We start from the raw sequence: 21,383 nt of genomic DNA, 5'->3' as shown, positions 1-21,383 counted from the left end.
CATCGGATTACGAGTCGAGTGCCTTAACAGATTCTAAAGCCATTAAGGTGTGTACTTTTATTATTACCTTAGGCAAAATTATCATATACAGTTATTGGTGCGAGACATAAAAACCAACATATTCAACAAATTAAAGATTCAATGATATGTAATTTCATTAACAGACTGAAATCATGGTAGTTTTAAGATACGTGCGGGCTGAACAAAATGGTGAACTAAAATCAGCAAAAAACTGGATTCAAGACTGTCTATGTTTTATTATAGAATGATATTCTATTAGAATTCCACATTCAGAATAATATTACCAAACCGTTTTTCTTAGTATGTGATATTAATAAGTGTATAATAATTATTAAGTCATATACTGTATTAGTTAAGTAATTTTGGTTGTTTGAACAGAAGTTTTAAAAATTATAATTATAAAGAAAATGTTTGATTAATTTTAACATATTATCAATTTTAAATGTTTGTATGTAATGTTATTTACAGATATATGTGTGGATATAACGGTTACGTATAAAGCGCAATGGATTGATTATTATTTTTCATTTTCTAACAGGTGTTTGTTTGGTGTCAAACTTGTAAAGACACTGGTTTGGTCATTTTAATAACAAATGTAAAGGTACAGTACTATAGGTTGTTCTTATGGATCTTCAAGTTACATCTATTAATAGGGTTATATTGTAGACGCAAGGTTTCGATACCTATGGTGGGCAGAGCACAAATAACATATTTTTTAGCTTTGCGCTTACAACAAACGAATAAAAAAGCTTCAACATAAAAATTTAAAATTATATTTGCAAATATTTAAGTATGCGATGAAGTTAAACCATTTAACGCTTTTGTTTATTTGTTCTTCCGCACCATAAAAGTGTTTAGGTTTGACTGATATAAAAATTGAGAATTAAATTTTTGTTCTACGTGAGTATTTTTTCACTTGGACATAAAGGCTACGTGAGTGTGGCTCCATCTATGCACTATTAGAGTTATTAATTGGCAAAACATTTTTGTGCCAAAAGTGAGTGAGTTCGGACAGTAGCATCTTTCAAATGATTTCATTTTTGTTTGTTTGTTTCAGAACTTTGCGCCAAGTCGTAAAATGACTATGTGTGCATAACCATTTATGATTTGGAGTTGAAATGATATTGCAAAGATATAAACCGCCAACTCTTGTCTGATTGATTAGTGAGATTTGATTGTCACTTTTACAGCATACCAACCGTCTATAAATTTTAAGCACATTTATTCAAGTAATGGATTGCAAATAAAAAATCTTCATGCTCGTAGTCAGGAGATATCTAGTTTATTATGAACGTTTATGTCTGGGCGTTGGGTTTTTATAATTAATATATGATAGAATTTAAATCTGATGACCATTAGTGCTGCAGGGGTCGCACCGAATGATTGTTTGTTTGTTTGTTTTGGAATTTCGCACAAAGCTACTCGAGAGCTATCTGCGCTAGCCCTCCCTAATTTAGCAGTGTAAGACTAGAGGGAAGGCAGCTAGTCATCACCACCCACCGCCAACTCTTGGGCTACTCTTTTACCAACGACTAGTGGGATTGACCGTCACATTATAACGCCCCCACGGGTGAAAGGGCGAGCATGTTTGGCGCGACCGGGATGCGAACCTCAGATTATGAGTCCCACCGAATGAAAGGGGGTGGGTGGTGAAAACAGTTAATATACGTTTGTATATATCAGTTATAAAAACAAACAAAACAAAAACGGATATCTTAACGCGGCCATGTTTATTCTGAAACGATGCATTCAATGTAGCAAAGCAAAACGTAAAACATTTCAGAATATACAACAACTGTTACAGGGAAGACGTAAATATCTCAATAAATATGACCGCCATGGCCAAGTGGTTAGGGTGCTCGATTCGTAGGAATATATCAAGATATGACTAAAGTCACGTACATCTCAAAAACATGTATAGGTATGTGCGTGTTTATTTATTTTTCTATTTGGAGGTCACACAAGGAATATCTCTTGAGTTTAAGGCCTAAAGGAAGGAAAATACCAAGGTACTTCCACGTCTTCGGCTAATATAAATGGCCCGGCATGGCCAGGAGGTTAAGGCACTCGACTCGTAATCTGAGGGTCGCGGGTTCGAATCCCTGTCACATGCTCGACCTTTCATCTGTGGGGGAAGTGTAATATAACAATAAACGCCACTATTCGTGGGTTAAAGAGTAGCTCAGGAGTTTGCTGTGGGTGGTGATGACCAGCTGCCTTCTCTCTTGCCTTACTCTGCTAAACTAGGGACGGCTAGCGTAGTTAGCTCTCGTGTAGCTTTCACAAAGTTCAAAACAAAGAGACAAACTTAATAAACTTTAAATCACCCACACTGGACTATACATTTCTTGGTACTCAGCACATGAAATAAAACAAAAACTCAACATACTAAAAAACCAAATAAACACAGCCATAAAACTATGCTCACCAGATAAAATTAAAGATGGATTAGACAAAATAAAACAATACTTCATCAACATCAATAAGTTTCCTCCACAAACCATAGAAAACATTTTACGCACACATCTAGACAAAAAGCAAAATCAACTAACAAAAGTAAATATATCCCACGATTTAAAAATCACGAAACCATATACTGCTGCATACCATATATTCCCGACATCAATAAAAAAATAACCAACATTTGGCAAAAACTCGCAACAAAATATGACATTCCAGTTGATACCAAATTTTTTAAAAATCAGGCACAAAACTAAGGTCTATACTATGTAAAAACTACACTGACAAACACCACACCAACATTATTTATAAAACACAATGTGATAACTGCCACGACTTCTATATTGGAGAAACAAGTAGAAAAAGGGAAACCAGATTCAAAGAACACAAAAAGTCACCTTCACAAGTTTTCGAACACTGCAAGTCAAATAAACACAACATAACCATAGAAAACACTCAAATACTAAATAAAGAAACAAACACAAAATTAAACAAGCCTTACTTATACAACAACTCAAGCCCAAAATAAACCAATACAAAGGAACACCTTTATACCTATATTAATAAATATAATCAAACATCTAAGCACGCCCTCTAGAGTCCTACACTCAGTTACACAACTCCCTTCAAACATGTGGTCAGCTATTGGTCAGTTACCTCTTTCTTTCTTTGTGAACCTGACGATGACAGAAGAAGGTCGTAACGTTGTTTGCTCCTCTGCATAAAAAACTTTCTCAACCCAAACGAGCCGTTTTTAGATATATAAATCTTTAAATATTTCTGTAAGGTTGGAAAATTCCTGTGTATTTTAATGTAATTTCTCTGTATTTTAATGTTATTTCTCTGTATTTTAATGTAATTTCTATGTATTTTAATGTAATTTCTATCACGTTGACATGTATTACTTTTTGTATAAAAACGGTTCAAGGTGAAGAAATAAATAAAAGTTATCTATTTGAACAGATTACTCATAGATGATGTAAACCTGGTTACACAGGTGCTCTTTCTATTGGAAGCTTAAAATGTTTTACGATGGAAAAGTTATGTATAATGTGCGTGATTTTTCTAACCGTTAGAGATTACCTACACTAGTTACGTACAATGTGCGTGGTTCTTCTAACCGTTAGAGATTACTAACACTAGTTATGTACAAAGATTGATTTAAAGGTACTTATGAGGAATCAATATTCTAAATAATCCAATTCTTTTGTTATTTACATCTAACAAAAGGTTTCTTGTCAACTTGTATTAATTACAATAAGGATATTTCGTGTGGACATGTGAAAACTGAACATTTAAAAGAAGTCCGAATTCTCACTCATACATCAAGAATAAAAGAATTCTACAGTAGGCGTTGCTCATTAACACAGAGTTTGGTACTTCGTGTTACATAACTTGTGTTAGTAAACAGCTGGAACAATGGGAAAAAGGTTTGTGTTACTTGTCAAGAAGTAACACATGTTTGTGTTGTAAAGATAGTGTAGATTTCATATATTTTTAACCGTTGACAGTTCCTTGTTGTATAGACAGTGTGGATCTCAATCGTGTTTAACAGTTGCCACAGAAAGAGAGACTTGTCAAGCGTTTATATGTTAGAAAAAAATACAATATAGCTTTCCAAGATTTCCAAAAAGCGCGGGAACTTGTTATTTAGAAGAAAGCTGTTGAACAAATAAAAAATACCGGTTTATGTGATGGCGATCTAATCACAGTATATATCTGTATGTTTACCAACATCACACAACACTTACGTTAAATGTAACTTCTCATAATCTATGTTAATGACAATTTCAATACGTGTAAATATAGATGGAATACGTTCGGACGTTTCTTATCTCGATAACACTTAATCCTGATCTATGATACAGATAAATAAGTGTTCAAATAATATCATAGCCCTCAATATCAATATTTAATTAAGATAAATAATTGTTCGTATAATATCATGACCCTCCATATCAGTCTGATAAAGCTATAGAAATGCCAAAATAATATAATAATCTTCCGTATCAGTCTCTGTGAAAGCTAAGGAAGATTTCTAATAATAGTCATTATAACATTCTATATCGATTTCTGACAAAGGTAAAAATATAATGAAATAATATTAAGTGACACACGCACACAGAGGTTTTTTATGACATCTGTAATACGTAAACGACGCAGAATAAGCTACAAATAAGAAAGACAAAGCCAAGCTCTATACAAATAAGAAAGACAAAGCCAAGCTCTATTGGAAGAGTCTTTGATCAACAAATTAATTTCCTTTGTAAACAAGTATTGAAATAAAGTCTTTGAGAGAAACCGAAACCATAAAATTACGTAACTTGATACTGAAGATTTTTCTTCGTAAAGCCTTAACTGTAATCAAATCTTAAGGATAAATCAGAATATGAAAGACTTCTTTGCCACCAGCACGTACGAACAGGCCCACGTGACTTTAACAGTGTTACGGCTGCTGTTGTTTTGTTACTTTTGAAACTGAGCAGATGTCTCGTATCCATAGTAACGTTATTGTATTCAAGGGGAAAAAGTAAATATACAAAATAGTTACGTATTAAGTTGATATCAGAGATGAGGTTTGTGAACCTGGAGGCTAAACCAACGAAGAGTCTTAAAAAACATTTCGGTTCATATTAATCACATCAGAAAACATTTCTGTGACCCGTATCTTACAGTAGAATATGTGGATGTAATCTTCACTGTCACGTTACAGGACTTGCACGGACTTTTACACTATATTCACACTGGGAAGCCTACATGTGACCTTCACATTATATTAACACAGGGAAGCCTACATGTGACCTTCACATTATATAAACACAGGGAAGCCTACATTGATCTTCACGTTATATTCACACTGGGAAGTCTGCATTTGACCTTCACATTATATTTACATTAGAAAGTTAAAGAAATGTCAAGTCATTTCAAGTCACCCCACAGCATCTCAATGGGATAAAGATCTGGGCTTTGACTCGGCCATTCCAGGTCTCTCCATTTCTTAGTTTTCAGCCAGTCCTTGGTGGATTTACTGGTATGTTTTGAGTCATTGTCGTGTTGCAGGGTCCAGTTCCGCTTCAGCTTTAATTTTCTTACAGATGGTCTCACATGATCCTCAAGCACCCTCTGATACACAGTAGAATTCATGGTGGATTCTATGATTGTGAGATGTCCAGGTCCTGCTGCAGTAAAGCAGCCCCAAACATGACACTTCCACCTTCATGCTTCACAGTTGGTATGAGGTTCTTTTCCTGGAATGCCGTATTTGATTTACGCCAAATATGTTCTCTGTTCTGGTGTCCAAATAATTCAATTTTGGACTCATCTGTCCAAAGAACATTATACCAGAAGTCCTGGTCTTTGTCTACATTCTCTCTGACAAACTTCAGTCTGGCCTTGATGTTTCTCTTAGATAGCAAAGGTTTCCTCCTTGCACACCTCCCATGCAAGTTAAACTTGTGCAGTCTCTTTCTGATTGTAGAGACATGCACTTTTACATCAACAGTAGCCAGAGCCTGCTGTAGGTCCCATGATAACATGTTAGGGTGTTTGGAGACCTCTTTCAGCATCTTGCAGTCTGTTCTCGGGGTGAACATGCTTGGACGACCAGACCTGGGCATGTTGGCAGTTGTTTTGAAAGCCCTCCACTTGTTGACTATTTTCCGGACAGTGGAATGGCTGATTTCAAAATCTTTTGGGATCTTTTTAAAACCCTTACCAGACTCATAAGCTGCTACAATTTTCTTTCTGAAGGCCTCAGACAGCTCTTTTGCTCTCACCATGATGCTCACTCTCACTTCAACAGTCAGGAGCACACCAAACTAAATGTCTGAGGTTTAAATAGGACAAGCCTCATTAAAAATGCTGAGTAACGATCTAATAATCATGTGCACCTGGTGTGATACACCTGTGTGTGAGTTGAGCCATTTTAAGTGGGAATAAATGTGGAGGTGTCCTAACTTTTTCCTCAGTTAGAATATGCATTTTTGTAGAATTACATTTACAAAAGATCTGGAAAAGTGTTTTCTTTAGTTTTAATTGTTTAGTTATATTCCTATAACCTCTCAGTATTGTTAAAATTGAGATTAAATATCTATATATCCAAAAATGTTACAAAAATACACAGGATTTCATAGGGTGTCCTAACTTTTTCACACGACTGTATATCAATATCTGATAATGTTAAAGAAATGTTAAAATAATGTTATAAACTCTTATATCAATCACTAATAAAGCTAAATAAATGTTCAGGTATTATCATAACTCTCCATAAAAGTCTCTGATAGTATGTGTTTTATTATGGCTAAACCACATTGGGCTATTTGCTGAGCTCACAGAGGCGAAGCGAATCTCTGATTTTAGTGTTATAAATCTGTAGACTTACCGCTATACTAGCGGGGAGCATCTCGAATAGTAACAAGTAGTGAATCTAAATTGTCTGATTTCCTTGTGTGATTAAGATTAGCTTTATTCTTTTTTATCGCGTGAGGCTGAAAAGTAAAAGAGTGAAATAAACGTTCTGTCTTTGTGTTATAATGGTTACGACAACCTTGCGTTAGCGTGGGTACACCCTGGCCCTGCGTTACAATGGTTGTAAGAAAGGTTGTTGTTGATGCGAAACGTTTTTTCGCTTTTATATATTATAAACATGAAACTTAGATTCTTTTATTTTTTAAAGTATATACAAAACTTAAATACCGTTACTTACGGGAACTGTCTGAAATCAGTTAAGTTTAGAAATCGGGTCATCCCTTAAGTAATGTCCGATTTGAGGTTCATAAAAAGAGAAAGGATTTCAAACGCTTTTAAAGTTATTTAATCAATAACACTGTGTTAAACAAATTATGTTCCTGGATAGTATGTGTTATTTCTTAATTGCTTATGTTCTAAAAGTACAAAAAATGGCCATTATTCCCTTCAAACTTTGGTTTTGTGACCTGGATAATGAAATTTAGAAATTAACCTATTTTATATGCAAAAACGGGCAAATTTGCACATTTTCATTTACATAAGGTCTGAATAAAACAACATATGAATCAAGATTTACATGTATACAAAAATGTTTAGAAGTGAGTAGTTTTTCGAGATTTACGACTGTAATGTAAATCACTTTCACGACGTATCAGACCCCAAATATAGTCTCGGCATTAAACTTCGTTAGACCAAGATATCTGATCAAGCCACTGAAGTTTCTTTGGTTGGGGTAGTGTGGGTTTCTCTCACTAGCTGCACCTCTGAAATTGTAATCTGGATCTGGATTTAAGCTATTATCTGCGGCGCTTAACATTTCTATAATATATCTATTTTTCATCTCCAGTCACTAACCTGTTCAAAAAGAGTGAGTTACGTTCACGAGAGTGCAGAGAAGTGTAAATGTCCACTCTTGCTCTAAGGTTGGCTTCTGTCAAATGATGGGGACCCATTTCTAAGTTTTGACACCTTTCCAAGATGTTGCAGATGACGATGAACTGTTGAATTGGTTGAATTAAGCTTCTGTGCTAGTTCTTCAACTGTTATAACACAATCTTCATCAAGTGCAGCCAGCAGCAAGTCATTATTAAACTCAACAGGATGACCTGATCATGGCGCATCTCTTAAGCTGTAGTCACCTGATCTGAAATTCTGAAACCACCTTTGACATTTTCTTTCATTGAGAGACTCAGCACCATAAACACCTTGAATGTTTCGTGTAGTTTCTGCTGCACTATTGTCTTTATTAAACTCATAAAGTATTATATGTCTAATGTGCTCCTCAGACACATCCATCTTCATAAGGGTTTATTTGATTAACGATCTTAAAAAGTGGAGTTGGGTTAGTTTCTTTTATTTGTCTGAACATTTTTATACACGTTCTACTATATATTTTAGTCATTAAAGCCTTCTACAAAGACAGAAATAATGATGCACTTTTTTATATTACATTTTGAGACATTACTTACGGGATGACCTGATATCCTTAAGTAAACGTCTATATTGTTAGAAGCAGATGCGATATATACGACTGTTAAACTCTTCAAAACTTGTTATTACAGAAGTTGTTATCGTTCATGTTAATCCAGAATGATGTTGGAACTTCTTATAAAACGATATTCTGTATGTAAGAGACGAAGAGTAGTTAGTTAGATCACAAGCATGTTCTGAGTTGTTTTTTTTTTTTCATGTATATACAAGTCTCCCATACCCTGTTAAACCTCTGAGAAACTAAGTCTGGATTTTTGTGAATAAAGAGAACCGATAAAACAGAATCATTATCAGCTCCTGTGATTCAATGAAATATTTTCTGAAGGAAGTTTATGTGAGGTTATGATATCTCACGAAACGTCTGCCTGTATCTTAGATAGACGGGTAAGTAGACAACAGATGGACAAACGAGCAGATTGGTTTGTTTTATAGTTAAGCGTATAGCTGCACAATGGGCTGTCTAAGCTCTGCCCACTACGACTATCGAGACGCAGTTTCTAGCGTTTAAGTCCGCAGACATGTCGCTTTGACAGTGGAGGACAACAGACTGGCAGGTGTGCTGTTACAAAAAGTTGTATGTATATTTCATATAAAGACGAATAAACAAAGAGATGATCAGATAGATATATGTTTACTCTGATACAAAATTGTTTCTGTTTCATAGACTGAACATCGGCGAATGGTTTGTTTCTTTTGTTGTGAATTTCACGTAAAGCTACACGAGGGCTATCCGCGCTAGCCGTCCCTAATTTAGCAGTGTAAGACTATAGGAAAGGCAGCTAGTCATCACCACCCACCGCCAACTCTTGGGCTGCTCTTTTACCAACGAATAATGGGATTGACTGTGACATTATAACGCCCCCACGGCTGAGAGGGCGAGAATGTTTGGCGCGACGGGGATGCGAACCCGCAACCCTCAGATTACGAGTCGCACGCCTTAACACGCTTGGCCATGCCGGGCCAAACACCAAATGATAGATACATATTTATTAAAGTGCATACATTTAATGTTGACATAACAAAGAGAACATTTAAATTATAGCAGAAATACGCGCCCTCTGGACAAGTATAACTGTTAGTTCCTGTGGAAAACTACTGGGTTTGCGCTCTTTTCTGGAATTGTCTGACAGTTCCATAGCGATGTACTTATACGCGACATTCAATGATGTTTACCATCCATGAGAAAATGATTTTATTGATATTTTAGTATAAAAAGGAGCTATCATCACAACATTACATTAGAGAGTAGATTTTATTAAAGTGTTTAGTTGTAGACACAGTCATCAACGAAAGTACTTTGTTCTCTGTCGTAATTCTCATGAGATTTTCACTAAAGAAAAACAAATAATTTTAAGTTTTTTTATTGCTTTATATTTAAAACTTACTTCTATTTGTTCCCCGCTAGTATAGCCGTAACTCTAGGGATTTACAACGCTAAAATTGGCGGTTTGATTCCTCTCGGTGGACTCAGCAGACAGCACGATGTGGCTTTGCTATAAGAAAACACACGCATATACTTTTAAGTGTTTGTGACTTTTATTGGTAAGATCTGAAACATATAATTTTTGTGAACATTTTAACTGCTTTATTTATTGCTCGACTATAAAAATACTGGCTAGTTATAAATAATATTACTCAGCTATGATTGGTGGCGATCCGTGCGGTAGTTTCTGAGATCCGAGTTTTGGATATGCACATCGCAAGCTCAAATTTAATGAGATTTCGCATCAAGTATTCTTCAGAGGAGGTTGGAGGTATCAATGTATGTCCCTTTGCAGCAGGAGGTTGGAGGTATCAATGTATGTCCCTTTGCAGCATTGCTCCAGTATAGGACCCGGTATAAGTTAGTCGAGTCAACTCGACTTAGGCTGTAGTTAGCTTTGTTCATTTGTTTCTGTGCGAGAGCTTTCTCTGTCAGACTTACGTTTCGTAAGTATTACGTACGCTTTTTTTTTTTACTCTTGACAACACACAGTTACGTAGATTAATTTCACTAAGACATTTCGAATGGAGGTTCGTATTATCTAATTATTTTAACTTGTTCATCAAAAAATCTGAACCAGAGCGTTGTTCACGAAAGAATCTAAACCAGGGCGTTGTTCACAAAAAATATCTGAACCAGGGCGTTGTTCACAAAAATATCTGAACCAGGGCGTTGTTCACAAAAATATCTGAACCAGGGCGTTGTTTACCATCAAAGCTGCACCGTCGTAGAATGGTCGTGACATCTGGTATACTGAAACAAGAAACCAGAAAAACAAAATGGATGGAAATGGGTTTTAACGTTTTTCATTTTAAACTTGTTTCTGTTTTGCTATGAAATATTATTGGTTGACGAATTGGTAATTAAAAAACAAAGATAACATTCGAATTAAATTAAACTAATTTCTTTTTTTTTTCTAAATTCAAAATATACTTTAATAATATGAATACGAGACTTTCGAATTGGGCTTAAGATGCCGCAAACCTTACACCTATTACTCAGGAATTATTAATAAGATAGAGAATTTTTTTGGAGACTTTACCCCATCTCCAGAGTGGTCTATGCTACCGGCTTTTTTTTTTCATTTTAAATAAACTTTAATCACTAGTTTTCCTCATTTGAAATTTTTGTTTGCGAAAGTAAAGTTTTATATTGTAATGGCTATTTGTCAAGTGGTGTAGACTAGACTGATGCGAGACAGGAGTTGTGGTACGTTGAGTACAAAAATTATGTCATCCGCTGAGTCTGAGGGTTATAAAAACTTCCTGAAATTTGAAAGTCAAGAGAAATATGACAGACTCACTCATACTGTAATATCAGTTTATTATTACTAGCTATTTAAAATTCTTTGAGTTCCTTTTTTCTTAAATATCTATAAATCCGATGGATCCTCTTAAGTTGTAACTTTGAGCTTCATTTTTCCAGAACGTCTGTCGTTTTTTTACGTTAATATCAAAACTAAGTTTAACCTAAAATTTTGAAAATGTAGAGAGGGTTATCAAAAAAGTGGCCAATCTTGAAAATGTTGTCCATTTTTTTATATCTTTTATTAGATAACAGAAAAATATGTAAAACTATATGTTTTTAGAATACACTCAACGAGATTTGTTCAAATATAATCTCGAAACCCAATTTTTAACACTGGCTTTTGTAAATACGTGAAGTTTTCCTGATTTTAAGTTACGTTTTCTCATAAATAGTGTTGTGCACCTCCTACAGTTTTTTAGATCATTTTACTCTGATTAGCCTACAAAATGGTTTTAAAAGTGTTTTAGTTGTGGTGTCGTTAAAATAGAAATAAGAGAACCGATGTTATTGAATGACCAGGTCAACCACCTGGTGTTAATACAACTGAAAACTTATGGGCTGTAGAGTTAAACTGATTAACGAAAGATTGCAAGCCAAACACGGAGGATGAACTTTTTGAAGTTCTCAAAGAAAGATTTCAGTCAATCACTCAATGTTTGTGAGAAAACGTAACTTAAAATCATGAACATTTCACGTATTTACAAAAGCCAGCGTTAAAATTAGGATTTGAGATCATATCTGAACAGATCTCGTTGAGTGTGTTATAAAAATACACAGTTTTTGTTATCTTTTTCTGTTATATAATAAAAGATATAACAAATTAACAATATTTTCTAGGTGGAGCCACTTTTTGTCTACCCCTGTACTTATTTAAAATGAGACGTAAATCTTCTTTCATAAATATTAACCCTCTCTTGTCTTATTATTTAAAAATACATTAACTGTAAAAGTAATATTATAATTACTTTGTCATTCATTTAAGTATTGAGTGAAAATTTTTAATTACGTCATATGTGATAGAAAACAATTAAATAGTAATCCTTCTTCTGAAGCTTCGGTCAGTCTCAGACGACTTCCAACTGTTTGTGAAGTTCATTTCTATCATTCTTTAAAACACAGCTTTATTTAAACATATCAGTACCATAGAGAGACCCTAAGTTCCAGTTTGTCAGTTTTGATAAACTGTCCCCAAGTGGCACAACAGTTTGTCTGCGGACTTATACTGCTAAAAATCGAGTTTCGATACACATGGTGTGCAGAAGACAGATAACCTTTAGTGTAATTTTGTGCTCAATAGCAAACAACAACACCAATGACGCCCTCTGTTATTAACTCTGTTCGTACCCTCTTCAACAGTCTAGAAGACAAAGGTCGTTCTTTTAATTTTTATTAGCTGAACACGACTATAGCAGGCTCGACAATGTTTTCGAGTTTATACAGTAACTGTTTTCTATCACTTAAACAACGTGTCATCTTGAGTGCTTGTTTTCTTTTACTGGTTTTTCTGAACCGAACTTCACAATACACGTGTCAGTGTTTCACATTCTTCTGACTTCTCTAATGACTTCAAACTTACCTCAGTTTTCGATCAATCTCGTATAGATTTTCGTTCTTCGGTTCATTTACAACCTTAATTCCTCTAGATTTCTTCTTTTTCTTGTAGAGTGAGATCATCTTCCTCTGTTTACCAATCCACACTTTGCCATATCTGGATCTTGTGAAGCAATAGAAGTTTCTTCTTTTTGTTGTAGAGTGAGATCATCTTCCTCTGTTTACCAATCCACACTTTGCCATATCTGGATCTTGTGAAGCAATAGAAGTTTCTTCATTTTGTTCTAAAGTGAGATCATCTTCCTCTGTTTACCAATCCACACTTTGCCATATCTGGATCTTGTGAAGCAATAGAAGTTTTAATTCTTAAACTAGTGTTCTTTTTCTACTGCCTTCAGGTTTTGAAACTTGATCGAAACAAGTGAATCGCATGTTTTCCAATGTGAAGACTGGATTCTACATCTTTACTTAATATTAATTAGAAACTTTCACGATCATTCATCTCGTTAATACAACTAGTACCGTGTTTTTGTGACAGGCCACGCGTCATGACGAATTATTTATATTACAAAACTGGGTAACCAGATGTTTTGAAGTCCTATGATTAGTTTTAAATTATCTGGCAGTTATTTCTGTGTATTAATACGTGGACAAAAAATCTGTTTTCCTTCAGATGTTTTCTTTTATATAAATCTGTACACACTAGGTAAGTAAGCATTCACTAGCCTGTCAGCTAAGCTGAAACATGCATAGTCCCGAATGTGAATATAACGTGAAGGTCACATGCAGGCTTCCCTGTGTTAATATAATGTGAAGGTCACATGTAGGCTTCCCAGTGTGAATATAGTGTAAAAGTCCGTACAAGTCCTGTAACGTGACAGTAAAGATTACATCCACATATTCTACTGTAAGATATGGGTCGCAGAAAGGTTTTCTAATGTGATTATTATGAACCGAAATGTTTTTTAAGACTCTTCGTTGGTTTAGCCTCCAGGTTCACAAACCTCATCTCTGATATCAACTTAATACGTCACTATTTTGTATATTTACTTTTTCCCCTTGAATACAATAACGTTACTATGGATACGAGACATCTGCTCAGTTTCAAAAGTAACAAAACAACAGCAGCCGTAACACTGTTAAAGTCACGTGCGCCTGTTCGTACGTGCTGGTGGCAAATAAGTTTTTCATATTCTGATTTATCCTTAAGATTTGATTACAGTTAAGTCTTTACGAAGAAAAATCTTCAGTATCAAGTTACGCGATTTTATGGTTTAGGTTTCTCTCAAAGACTTTCTTCAATACTTGTTTACAAAAGGAAATTAATTTGTTGATCAAAGACTCTTCCAATAGAGCTTGGCTTTGTCTTTCTTATTTGTATAGAGCTTGGCCTTGTCTTTCTTATTTGTAGCTTATTCTGCGTCGTTTACGTATTACAAATGTCATAAAAAACCTCTGTGGGCGTGTGTCACTTAATATTATTTCATTATATTTTTACCTTTGTCAGAAATCGATATAGAATGTTATAATGACTATTATTAGAAATCTTCCTTAGCTTTCACAGAGACTGATATGGAAGATTATTATATTATTTTGGCATTTCTATAGCTTTATCAGACTGATATGGAGGGTCATGATATTATACGAACAATTATTTATCTTAATAAATATTGATATTGAGGGCTATGATATTATTTGAACAGTTATTTATCTGTATCAAAGATCAGGATTAAGTGTTATCGAGATAAGAAACGTCCGAACGTATTCCATCTATATTTACACGTATTGAAATTGTCATTAACATAGATTATGAGAAGTTACATTTAACGTAAGTGTTGTGTGATGTTGGTAAACATACAGATATATACTGTGATTAGATCGCCATCACATAAACCGGTATTTCTTATTTGTTCAACAGCTTTCTTCTAAATGACCAGTTCCCGCGCTTTTGGAAATCTTCAAACTTTATATTGTTGTATTTTGTATAATGTATAAACACCCTCAGTCAGCGGTTTTAGATTTTTATATCTCTTTCATGTTAGCGTTTTGAAAAAGTGACATGAAAATAATGCATTCAAAAGTGTGTTTACTTGTTGAATTTCGCGCTAAGCTATTCGAAGGCAATCTGCGCTAAGTGTCGCTAATTTAAAAGTGATAAACTGGAGGGAAGGCAGCTAGTCAACACCACCTATCGTCATTATTTTGGACTACGCTTTACCAAGAAATAGCACGATTGATCGTCACATTATAACGTTCTCGAAGTTAAAATGGCGGGCAAGTTCTGTGACGGGTTTGGATCCCGCGATCTACAGAATACGGGTCGAGTGTCCTAACCTCCAGGGATATTTTTTATTATTTATCACATCCCTTATTAAAATAGTGCTTTCATTTTGAGACATTCATCCGCTTACCCGATGACTTAACTAAGTGTAAGGGCTTATAAAACAAAAACAGTATTCAATGCGCGCAGTGAGCACAGAATGGATATTCTACAGCGTAGTTTTGCGTTTAGTAACAAACAAGCAAACTTTGTAACTCATAATGGTTTTGCCTTTAAGGGATTGTTTGAAAACACGCTCCGGTTTATTTTAATGCTTTCACTCGGGAAACAAATTTTGAGGACTCTATATAAGGTTAAATAAATAAGCAGGATCGCAATGTTTCGCACAAATTTCACTCCAAGGTATTGACTGTAATTAAGCACTATGCTACACAATGGGCTAACTGTGCTTTGTCCGCCACAGGTATCGAATCTCGGTTTCTAACGTTGTAAGTCCTCAGACAGACTGCAGCGCCTCTAGTGGGGATTTAAAGAAATGCTATTATTGAATTTTAAAGAGATATGAAACTGCAGCGCCTCTAGTGGGGACTTAAAGAAATGCTATTATTGAATTTTAAAGATATGAAACTGCAGCGCCTCTAGTGGGGACTTAAAGAAATGCTATTATTGAATTTTAAAGAGATATGAAACTGCAGCGCCTCTAGTGGGGACTTAAAGAAATGCTATTATTGAATTTTAAAGAAAGGTAGGCAGGAAAACCATGCCATTTAGACATCCATATCACCAAACACTTTTATAATAATAAAAACGTCTGATATATAGGCAACTGAAATTTTATCAGACTTTGTTACTAGAAACTGGATGGCTGCGTAATATCTCAGAAATGTTTACCCTTCTAGTGATTCAATGGTAAATCTGAAGGCTAATAACGTTAAAAGTCGGATTCCGATACCCCTGGTGGCCATAGCATAGATTCCCATTGCGTAACTTCGATCTTGACGGCACCCGAACAAGTGTTTTGAAGGGAATTTTTCTTTGTTTATTTGTTCAATGTGTTGTTTTGAATGTAAAATAACACCAACTAAGAGTTGGAATCTAAGCAGCAGTTTATTATGAGTAGTATATCTACTGGATGCACGAAAATATCCGTAATTCAAAATAGAAGATAGGAAAGAAAAAAATGGTAATATTTTCTTTGTTAGTTGTCTGTGTGGGATTCATACGATCGTTAGAAGAACTCTAGTTAAGTGGATATGAATGGAAGTGATAGATTTATAATTAATTGCTTTGCAGAGAAAAATATCACATTTACATCGCTCATGGCAACTTTATAGATGTACTCTTAACACTTATGCAGGTACGAGGGTTAAGTTTTATGAGGTATAATTTATTTCTCGTGCAACGTCATCACAAGGTTTTCCACAATGAGTATGTAGGTGAGCTAAAAATTACATAAATCGAAATATTTATAGTGTTTTAGCTTGTATTTTGTCTTAGATCGTGAACAATGTTAAACACTGTTAGATTTTTACTTATGAGCTCGCCCCAGTGGATCAGTGATAAGTCTGCGGACTTATGACGCTAAAAATCGAGTTTCGATATTCGTGGTGGGCATAGCAAAGATAACCCATTGTGTATAAAATTAATCTATTAGAATTAGATCATCTAACGTATTTCGATCTTTTGTGATCAGAATCGAACGTGGTCTAATAGTAAGTAAAGCAGAGGGTTCAAGGTTCGCGCCGCGATTCCGCTGAATACTTTCCACACTTTCAACTGTGGATGTGTTATAAGAGTGACAGTCGGTCCTATTATTAATTTCAAGAATGGATAAAGCTCTTGTAACAGCAGGCGCTACCATATTTTCTATCACTGGTTTAAAATTAAGAACAGTTATATTTGAATCTTGATCTGGCTGTTTAATCAACGTTCTCTGGTTGAAATTTTCAATGTAACCTGGAAGAGTATAGATAACCTCAGTTTAAATGCAGGTTAATAACACACCACTTTATTTTACAAAGGTACAACCATCTTATTTCTTACAAAGAGCAAATAAGAAAATTTCCAAACACCACAAGTTCACAAACTTTGTCGAAATTCATTAATAATAAGATGACAGCTTAAACGTTCGCGTAATACAGATAGTGCGCATGTTCAGAAATGTCTCCAAAAACTGACGACTTGTAGAAAGAACACAATTGTTTTAGGTAAAACAAGGTCACAAACGCTAAGGTGCTTCATTAAGTCGGGAATAACCTGTTTGTCACTGTTTAACTGTTTATTTTTCTTTTATTGTAAACAACAATCGATTTGATATTTTTTATTCAACAAAGTCAGATTCATTAAAATATGATTATTTATTTAAAATATTAATATTTTGAAATATCGAGTTTCCAACGAATAGAAATATTCAACAATGGACACAAAAATGTACACGCATATATACAGTTCAGAAGAATATCTCGTAACCATTTAAGCCAAATGTGTGTCTATAGGAAAAACGAAGAGCCTGACACCTAGTACCATGTTGCACAAACATTGTTTCCTAATGTTTTATTTTTCTTTTGTTTTCGTGCTAATCAACGAAAAACTTTTTTGTTTGTTTGTTTTGAACTTCGCGCAAAGCTACTCGAGGGCTATCTGCGCTAGCCGTCCCTAATTTTGCAGTGTAAGACTAGAGGGAAGGCAGCTAGTCATCACCACCCACCGCCAACTCTTGGGCTACTCTTTTACCAACGAATAGTGGGAGTAATCGTCACATTATAATGTCCCCACGGCTGAAAGGGCGAGCATGTTTGGTGCGATCGGGATTCAAACCCGCGACCCTCGGATTACGAGTCGAACGGCTCAACATGCTTGGCCGATGCCCGGCCCGAAAACTATTTTAACCTACACGAGTGTTTTTTTCTTTTTTTTAATTTATAGGCTCTTTATGAACTTGTATTGTATTATAGAAACTAATAAAATCTTAAAGGGAACTTTACAATAACTGAAGATTGTAGTTTCGTTTGTTACATACTTATAAACAATCACGATTATTTTTTGTTTTGACATTTGTTTGTCTTATTGCATTTTGATATTAAATTTTTTTTGGGGGGGCTGAGACAAGAGTGTAACAAATGCTAAGTGGTTGGTAACTGGTACTAAGATGATGGTTTCCGCTTGAAGCTGGGATGAGATTGCGTCCACGAACTTAACTTTTTCTCATTAGCTGGGGCCTGGCATGGCCTAGCGCGTTAAGGCGTGCGCTTCGTAATCTGAGGGTCGAGGGTTCGCGCCCGAGTCGCGCCAAACATGCTCGCCCTCCCAGCCGTGGGGGCATTATAATGTGACGGTCAATCCCACTTTTCGTTGGTAAAAGAGTAGCCCAAGAGTTGGCGGTGGGTGGTGATGATTAGCTGCCTTCCCTCTAGTCTTACACTACTAAATTAGGGACGGCTAGCACAGATAGCCCTCGAGTAGCTTTGTGCGAAATTCCAAAACAAACAAACAAACTCATTAGCTGTATTGAAAATACATACGTGTGAGCAACAGACGCGAATTGGTATTAAGAAGATGTGTACATTTTCCCTTTGAGCTGGTTTGACAGTACATAACACGTGCTCAGAATACGAAAACTGGCATTAAGAGCATATTGACAGTAAAACGTGTCTTAGAAGTTAACAAAATGACAATAGTTCTAAAGACGAGAACAATAACATTTAATTATAATGTTGCTGAACGAATGTTTTATTGACAAAAGTGTCGATACTCAAGTGTCCCCCAAAAACAAATTGATCTACGGAAACGTGATTGTTTCTTTCAAGAACTATTTGAACCAACCGACAGATTGGAATTAAAAACCAATAAAGGATCAGATGTCGCGCGCCACCATCTGTCAGTCAACACGTGGATATATCAAGAACACAAGCCTCATCGTCCAAACTTTGTACTTGTCGTTTTGTCAATTAAGTTTGTACATTGTAAACGCACGTGCTCAGTCTCGTTATTGCTCATACTTTTGTTCGTCTTTAAAACATGTTGACGTTCTTAAGCCTACTGTAAACCTCATTGAAAACGTTAACTGTATTTATGTACAGTCTTTAAAACATGTTGACGTTCTTAAGCCTACTGTAAACCTCATTGAAAACGTTAACTGTATTTATGTACAGTCTTTAAAACATGTTGACGTTCTTAAGCCTACTGTAAACCTCATTGAAAACGTTAACTGTATTTATGTACAGTCTTTAAAACATGTTGACGTTCTTAAGCCTACTGTAAACCTTATTGAAAACGTTAACTGTATTTATGTACAGTCTTTAAAACATGTTGACGTTCTTAAGCCTACTGTAAACCTCATTGAAAACGTTAACTGTATTTATGTACAGTCTTTAAAACATGTTGACGTTCTTAAGCCTACTGTAAACCTCATTGAAAACGTTAACTGTATTTATGTACAGTCTTTAAAACATGTTGACGTTCTTAAGCCTACTGTAAACCTCATTGAAAACGTTAACTGTATTTATGTACAGTCTTTAAAACATGTTGACGTTCTTAAGCCTACTGTAAACCTCATTGAAAACGTTAACTGTATTTATGTACAGTCTTTAAAACATATTGACGTTCTTAAGCCTACTGTAAACCTCATTGAAAACGTTAACTGTATTTATGTACAGTCTTTAAAACATGTTGACGTTCTTAAGCCTACTGTAAACCTTATTGTAAACGTTAACTGTATCTATGTACAGTCTTTGAAATATGTTAGTATTATTAAGCCAACTGTAAACCTTATTGAAAATACTAACTGTATTTATATACAGTCGTTAAAACACGTTGGCGTCCTTAAGCCTATTGTAAAGCTTATTGAAAACGTTAACTGTATCTATATATATGAGAATGTAGTGAAAGTAAGACGATACGGTTTGATGCAACGTTCCAACACTAACTGTAGTGCTGGTATGCAGTACATACAAGTGATTGTATCAACATTATTCCATATTTTGATTCAACACGGAAGTTTTCAGTCTACATTATCGAGTATGAAAATTTACTACCGTTCAAAGCTTATCCAAGTCAGGTGTGACATGTGTTCGCGATTTAAGGATAATTTGTTAATACATTCCAAACTAAAACCAAAACCTTTTAGTTCAAACTTAGACGGACTCATTCCTGTGAACATTAGAACGGGTACAGTCAAATGGTTCAGCCAACACACATTAACATTTGTACGAAATGTGCTTAGTTCGAGCACTGTTATTGTACCGTTAAAATGTAATTACTGATACTTATATATATAGTACACTTGGCTGTCGGTACATTAACTAATGTACTCGCATGATTCACGTTTCTTTCTCTTTATACTTTGCTTACAGCTTCATCTGTTGTCTTCATTGGAACAGATCGCGAAGTGGGCGAGTGAGGTCTTACGTTATCATCCACGCCATCTACTATAGGGGTCGCTGCTGTTGTTGGGACTCCCTGCTGTCGTTTCGAAAGTCGGACAAACATATCTCTTTGAATGAATGTATCATACAAACTTGTGAGACGGGACTCGTACCGTTCTGTTCTAACATACTTTATCACTACCACTACTAACGCTAGGGCGTACAACAGTAACACCACCATCACATAAATGATGGCATTTGATTGGCTGTTAGCGTGCATCTCCAGGATAGCCTTATGCCCTGGCGGTAGATAGTTATCCAATGTGGCTGCAGTGGTTGTGTTGTTCAGTCTTGCGAGATGGCTCTCGTCTGATTCTCCCATAGAAATGGGCTTCATGTGCACTCCAGACAACTAAAATAAAATAATAATATTATCTGTTATGCAGATTGTTTCAGTTACGCAATTTTCTCCTTAGTTTATGGGTTACAAACATCAACAACAAGAATCAATATCTTAAAAAAAAACCACTGGTTTTATCTATAAATATACTATTATGCATTTTTACCTTTTTATTAAGAATTATTAGTCTAATGTTGAAATAGTTTCCGGACACTTTATTTAGTGCTGAAATGCTATCCGCATGGTATATTAACTTAGTGTTGGAAAAATTACCAGTTAGTTTTATTTTAGTGTTAAAATAATTTCCGGATAGTATATTAACTTAGTGTTAAAATAGTTTCCAAATAGTATATCAACTTAGTGTTGAAATGGTTTCCAGATAGTATATTAACTTAGTGTTGAAATGGTTTCTATATAGTATATTAACTTAGTGTTGAAATGGTTTCCAGATAGTATATTAACTTAGAGTTGAAATGGTTTCTAGAGAGTATATTAACTTAGTGTTGAAATGGTTTCCAGATAGTATATTAACTTAGTGTTGAAATGGTTTCCAGATAG

General features: G+C 35.1%; 1 protein-coding gene across 1 annotated transcript; it reads right to left on the bottom strand.

The window, feature by feature from the left end:
• Positions 1-17,069: 17,069 nt before the first annotated feature.
• LOC143248657 (uncharacterized) lies at positions 17,070-20,833 on the bottom strand. The gene has a single exon (XM_076497198.1). The coding sequence runs from the start codon at positions 20,820-20,822 to the stop codon at positions 20,397-20,399; it is 426 nt and encodes a 141-aa protein (XP_076353313.1). The 5' UTR covers positions 20,823-20,833; the 3' UTR covers positions 17,070-20,396.
• Between the last annotated feature and the right edge of the window lie 550 nt (positions 20,834-21,383).

The sequence above is a fragment of the Tachypleus tridentatus genome, chromosome 4 (assembly GCF_004210375.1).
Source record: "Tachypleus tridentatus isolate NWPU-2018 chromosome 4, ASM421037v1, whole genome shotgun sequence".
NCBI lineage: Eukaryota > Metazoa > Arthropoda > Merostomata > Xiphosura > Limulidae > Tachypleus > Tachypleus tridentatus.
This window is presented reverse-complemented; position numbering and strand designations above follow the sequence as displayed.